This window comes from Hibiscus syriacus, unplaced genomic scaffold (genome assembly GCF_006381635.1).
Source record: "Hibiscus syriacus cultivar Baekdansim isolate YM2019G1 unplaced genomic scaffold, ASM638163v2 tig00000518_pilon, whole genome shotgun sequence".
Classification (NCBI taxonomy): Eukaryota; Viridiplantae; Streptophyta; class Magnoliopsida; order Malvales; family Malvaceae; genus Hibiscus; species Hibiscus syriacus.
The window spans coordinates 23027-29950 of NW_024061796.1; the positions used below are offsets into that span (position 1 = coordinate 23027).

Below are 6924 nucleotides of genomic sequence, written 5' to 3' on the forward strand. Positions count from 1 at the left end.
GAAGAAAGAAAAGAAGGAGCGGTGATTTTATGAGAAGAAGTATAAGAAGAAGAAAGCAAAAAAATAATCATACCTAGATCATCAGATTGTGGTGTGGCTTCATTTTCTTTGGAATGTTATGTCTTCTCTTCTTCTGGGACTTCGAGATTAATAATAGTTCCACTTCAGAGGGTGATGACAATAATATTCTCTCGCGGATTTGACTCTATTTGATAAGGTAGTCTTCCTTGCAACTCAAGTCTTCCCATATTTTGGGCTAATTGGCTCAATTGTTTGTCCAACTCTTGCGTATGCATTTAAGTTCTCCCTTGGGATTTTTTTATGGGAAGCGATGAATTCTTCCTGGGAAATTACCTACTTCTCCATCATAGCCTCCAATGGTGTCTTTCGTATTTGTGGTTGTGGAGGTAGTCTCAGATGATAATTCAACTTCAAATTTTGTGTGTAACTGAATTTTGGATGGTCTAACCATCCCAGATTATAAGTATTCCCATACGGATTGTATGGTCTTTGAGGAGGTCTAAGAAAGCTCCCTATGGTTTTGACTTGCGCATTTTCTTGTAGCATCGGGCAGTAGTTCGTCGGATGATCTGACATCGTGCATATTCCACAGACTCTTGTTACTCTATATTTTCCTGCAACCAGTGAATTAACCGCTTTATTTAAGTTATCTAATTTATTTTCAATGGAAAAATGTACTTTTCTCGTGAACCCATCAGCTGGTTCACTTGAAAATTGTTAAGAATTGGTTACCATGGTAGAAATTAATTCTCTCACAGTTGTTAGCATCATATTAACTAAGGCTTCTCCGTTTTCGGCATCAATCAACGTCATTTCTAAAGGAGATAATCCTTCATAAAAATATTGTAGCATTGTTTGTTTGCTTAATCCGTGTTACAGACAGCTCGCGAAAAGCTTTTGAATCTTTCCCAATAATCGTAAAGATTTTCTTCTGGCTTCTGGAAGATTGAAATAATGCTCCTTCATAACTCGCTTGCTTTTTCCACAAAAAAATACCAATCAAGAAAAATTCAAAACATATCAGTCCAAAAATTAACTGAGTTTGAAGGTAAATAAAATAACCATTCCTTAGCCGAAAAAGGAAATGCTCTCAATTTTATTTGATCTTCGGAAACTCCCTGTGGTTTCATGCTAAAGCAAACCATATGAATTCCTTCAAGTGCTTGTGCGGATTTTCATTGGGAATACCGTAGAAAGTAGGTAGGAGATGAATAAGGTAGGTCTTCAATTGAAATGGAAATTTGCCTTTTGAAAAGGCTATACAAAGTGCCGTTTGAGTAGCAGAAGTTGCGGCTAACTCCCGGATCATTTGTTCGTCCGTCATCAGGATATGATCTTTGTTGTTTGATTCCGTGAAGGAGTCAATTTCGAATTCTGCTTCTATATCTGGATTGGTTTTCAAACTCTGCTCTTGTTCTTATTGTCTTTTCTTTTTTCTCGAAGGATTTGTGCATGGAGTCTTCGGGCTCTTGCTTTGATCTACAGATCAAAATCTAGTAATTCTCTCAGGTTGTTTCTGGTCATAAATAAAAAACTAAAGAAAAATAATCAGTAACTATAGTTAGTCCCCATTAACGGTGCCAATTTGACGGGTGTCGTTTTGTACGTAAAAATAAATTCCTTATTTTTGAATAAATAAATAAGAAAATTAACGTAGTATCGGAGAAGTAAGGGTCAGTCCTACAGAGACAAAGGGAGTTAATGAAATTCTTGGCTTTTGATTCTGACCTTTAGCATAAATTTAAGTAAAATAAATAAAATATGGGTTTGGTTGAAGAGAAATAATAAAATAGATGTATAAAGTAAAAAGATTTAAAAGAAGATTAAAGAAAATAAAGAAAATAAAAAGGAAAATAAAACCTGAAAAATTGATTGATTAAATCAGCCTCGAGTAATAGCTCTAACTTAAATTTTTCAGATCATTGAAATAGATTTACCCTTCGGGATTCACGTCAGTTACTTTGTATGTGATGACAATCCATGCAACTGAAATTGTATATTGAATACCCAAGACTATCTTTGATTCCGAATTTGGATATTAATCTATTCAACTTTAATTGTTGTAGATCAAGAACCGCTTAAACACATAAAAACCGACTCGGATAATTGTTCCCATACAAATCATTTCCGATCTCAATTCCTCTTTAGCAATCAATTTGTGTTCGCAGGAAGTCGAATGTGCTTTCCATAAGTTGATCATTCCTCCCACAAATATATAATCGCAACAATAATATGATACCTAAGTTTATCTTTGGTTTTGAAAAATTGTTTTGATTTTATAAAAAAATAGGTGCAGAGAATGAGAGAAATTTTTTGAAGTTACTGAAGTGTTATTCAATTCTTTCGTTAGAATTGAGTCATTGCTTTTACCCACGGCTAAAAAGAGAAATTAGCTACGCATGACAAAAGTTATTCTTAACATTTTAAAAACAAAAGATTGAAAGTAAAATTAACAAAGAAAGTAAAAGAAAGAAATTTTATAAAACCAAAAAGAAAGAATTGTTTCTAAATTCGAGATATGAAAATAGCTTACCCGATGTGGGTATTTATATCCTTCTAAAATCCTAGAAATACTAAAGATAATCCTAAGAAAATACCAAAGATAATTATTTAAATTTAAATCCTAAAAATAAAAAGATAAATCCTAAACCTTGAATTTTAAATTGCTTGAAATGCTCAGTCGTCCATCCACCTTTTGGAAAATGCTGACTGAATCTTCTAAAAGCTACTGACTCATTGTCACGTCAGCATTCCATGCCTACTTTCGTGCCCAATATTCCAGACTTGATTCCAAAACAAAAAATATAGTTTTCGACCCTTTTAAGCACATTTTCTAGAAGTCACTACCCTACACAGAAAACACATCAAAACGTTGAAATAAATTATAAAGATGAAGAAGCAAAGAGCATTTAAACCTAAAATGTAGTACAAAATAAACTCTAGTCAGATACGTTAGAAAGTGGAAAAGCATGTGCAGGGATGGGGTCAGATCTAACCCAAGTAGTTCAATTTTGTTAGGTTATTCCTTCTCAATACGATACACACTTACTAATGAAGGCTTTGCTTTTAACTTAAGAGTGGAAGTGGAGTTGGAAGAATCTCTCAAAGGCCAGATGTTGTCGATAAGACCCCGACATTTTGTGACCTATCGAAAAGCAAAAAGAAGATATAAAAACAAGAAATTAATGCTTCAAAAGGATTGACAACTCACTTCGTCCTCAACCAAAATTATTACCAAAGAAAATCCATGTTTATAACTAAGTAGACCCATCACACAATCACAATTTCTTAGTTCAACCAAAGTCATCCAACCGCTAATTACATTGTTTTTATGCTACCCAACAACATGGCACACATAAGCGGATGCAAGTGTAGTTAAATCAGATTGAACAAATGTATATCCTAAAATTTAAATTTCTTTATGTTAATTATTCACTTTACTTAAGATGTTCACCTTGAAGCCGTTGATGACGCATACCAAGGCTGTGGTGGAAACTGAACATGTGAACAATATGAAATTGAGTCTAACCATGGTCAATGCAACCCCATAAAGCAAAATAACCGAGTTACTTTTATAACTAGGAACAAATTTATGATTTTATATTAAGAATTTATGATTTTATATTAAGAGAATGAACTTTTATTATAATTTGAAAATTTCAGCTTACTATTCCCAATTCGGTCTATCCTACTCAGATCATTTGATATGAACCTATTGAAGCAAACCTAAAAAGAAGCTTCAAACATCCATTCTGATCAAAGAGAAAGGTACAACAGCATTACAGGTAAAAAAAAAAAAAGGGAATTGAAAGGTGGTAAAAAGCTAAAGTAGAAAGAAAGAGTGAAGCCCCATTCCCCTCCTAAAATCCCTACTGTTAATTAGTAATCAAATATCAACTAGTACCGACCATGTAAAAGCATAAGCTCCATCTTTCGTCCTTTTCAACCATATTGTATTTTAACTGTTCATTTTCACCAAGGTCCACCCAACATTCCACTCCAATTGCCAGAAGATTCTCCTTGCCCTCTATTCTGCTCTGTTTCGTTAGTAGGAAACAAAAGCCTTGCACTACTCTCTTCAACCCCTTGAAGATTCCCATAGCCAGTACTTTCGAATCCATCGAGAGAAAAATTGAGTGTCGGTTTGAGTTCTTCTTGGATTGGGAACCCGAACGAACTCAAATTCCTTGTGTTAATACCAGTCTTGAGCAGCTCCAAAGCATTGAGATGTACTGTTGGAGTTGAAGAAGATGAGCTGTAGGGCACCTCAATGACCTTGGGTAAGGTATTATTATAGTCTTCAGTGGGTGGTGGGTAAGCTAGGTTAAGGTCTTGACCTCCATTGATCTTAGGGTTTTGAGGAGCTGGTGATGATGGAGCTCTCTTGTTCTTCCTTGAACCACCTCCGACAGGAACATTCCGGAGGGAACCACCTTCTGTCCAGTACCTCCGACATGTCTTGCAGAAGTATCTTGGCTGAGAAAGACTGTAGTTATTGTAATAGCAAAACTTGGTATTTGTTGAATTGCACCTTGGACAGTTCAAATCTTGGTCATTTTGAGGCCTAGTCCTTCCTCTTGAAGCTTCAATGGGCTTAACTACCCCAATTCCCTGAAATTTTTAAAAAAGAAAAAGGAAAACCCCCATGATTTCATGGTAAAAGAAAAAGTGTTTGTTCCAAATTAAAAGATGTAAATATAACAAGGATGAGATAAGAAACAAACAATAATGAAAAACAAAGGACGCTGCTTTGTGTTTGAAAGATTTACACCATCAATAAAAAAATAAAAGTGGCAACTTTTTCCCGGGTGAAAGAGAAAAGGTGCAGTACTTTCTCAAAGAGAAAAAGAATGAAAGATCTTAAACGACAATAACATAAATTCAACTATTAGTGGTGGCTGAACAACATCATCTCTTGGCAAAAAAGTGAACCTTTAAAGCTAATTAGCTTCGAAAACTCAACCCAGATTTAAAAAAATCATGATTTCATGTAAAAAAAAGAAAAGAAAAGAAACCCTTCCTTTACCTGCGGCCACTGAGCGGTATCCATGGAAAAAAGAGTGAGAAAAAAGGGGGAAAAGGAAAAGCTATGGAGTCCTCAAAGATATGAAAATCACCTAATTTACAAAGGGAGAGCTGGTCTTAAAGCCAAAAAGAATGAAACACTTCAAAAGGGAGAGTTTGTGGTGTAGTTTCCATGTGTTGGCCTACTTCTCATATGAAATGGAAGACAGAGAGAGAGAGCACATGAAACAGGCACACATTTGTCAGCTACTGTTATTCAATTACCAATATAAAAGAAATAAGATTGTCTTATATTATAAATATGGGAATTTCTGTACATTGCTTGCATAGATGGAGCTTTCGATTTTTCGAATAAAAAAAGATTCTTAAATTCTTGCAAGAGTCAATTTCTTGTCAATCTCGTTCTTTGTTGGGATGAGTTAGTGCGCTTACACTGTGGAACTTAGTTGGTTCTTTTCTGACTAGAGAGAATGGAACTTTAAAGGGTGAGATTCTTCTACGCGTTGAAAATTTTGTATTGAATCTGTCGGTTAGATATGTTTATGATTCTGATTATAATTAGATTTAAATGTTACATTGTCATCTAAATTATATTATTTATATCTAGTTATCTTTAAAATATTTTCTGAAACGTTTTACTCCTAAAATTTAAATCATCACTTCATTTTCCTCAAATCATTAATTTCGTTAAAACAAAAATTTAGTGGCCAATCAAAACATATCATATCACCCTTTAATTTTAATCATCTGAATAAATGAAAACTTAATAAAAAATAAAAATAAATGATATGACAAATATAGCTCCTCTCACCTCCACTGTAACACTATCTTCCCTTTCCCCAACCCAACACCCCTTTTTCCCCCCTTTAACAAACTCAATCGATGCTCCCAAAGATTTATTTATCACTAAATTTGTTTCTAGCAACAAAATCAGATTCAAAGTTTAAATGAGGTAAATTCTCACTAAATTTGTTTCCAGAAATGATGGGTGTTATGTTAAGAAAGAGCTTAAGCATTTTTCAATAGTTTTCACGTCTGCTCATGGATTTAACTTCGATTCTAATGTCAGCCATCAAATTCTTGAGTCTGCGATGGCGAACCACTACAGCCACCACCAACAAGTTCCTGCTAACGATCATCGCCAAAAAAGATACCATCATCCCATGTCTCTAATGGTTGTTCCCACTTCAAAAAACCATTATATTTTTGTCTGTTTAATTTTTTTTGTTGCATTTCAGAGTTCATCATGGTTTTGTCAAAATCATAAGATGGAAGCGATTCAGGACAGCCAACTCTCTCCAGTTCCTTTTCAATGAATTGTTAAAGATTGAAACTTTCCATATAAACTAATAGCAACATAATCCGTAAGCTTTGATGAAAGATTTCTGGGTAATTTAGGGTTCCAAAAATGGGGTTTTCTCATAAATCTCACTAGTGAAGAAGAAACATATCATAAAGGATGCGATCAAACAAAATTGAGAGAGAAACGAGTTGGAAAACGGTGGATTTGTGATATTAAAGATTATAAAAGTGAGAAGAGAAGACTAACCTAGTATAAAATCAGGAACCCAGAAATAAAAAGCATCTAGTCATTGGATGTCATTGGTGTTTTCCATTCGTTTCTTCCCATATAATGTGGAATCACCATATGGTGCTGAGGCATGAATAGCATAATTGCTTCCTCATATAGAGCTTTATTCCTCTAGGATCATCATATGTTATTTTTGAATTTACAATGAAGGAAAACAAGAGGAAATCAGTTGCAAGAGGAAAAGTGGAAGAAAAATAAAGAAATCATTGATTGGTAATTCTTTTCTACTCGATTTGGGATGGTATTTGAGCAAGAGGAAATCAACCTACAAATGTAAGATTGAAGTT

At 34.3% G+C, this 6924-nt stretch overlaps 1 protein-coding gene across 1 annotated transcript; it reads right to left on the bottom strand.

The window, feature by feature from the left end:
* Positions 1-3771: 3771 nt before the first annotated feature.
* Positions 3772-5361, bottom strand: LOC120207945 (dof zinc finger protein DOF4.6-like). The gene is made up of 2 exons (XM_039207331.1): positions 5048-5361; positions 3772-4632 (listed from the first exon to the last, which is right to left on the bottom strand). The coding sequence occupies exons 1-2, from the start codon at positions 5069-5071 to the stop codon at positions 3994-3996; spliced, it is 663 nt and encodes a 220-aa protein (XP_039063262.1). The 5' UTR covers positions 5072-5361; the 3' UTR covers positions 3772-3993.
* Positions 5362-6924: the final 1563 nt, after the last annotated feature.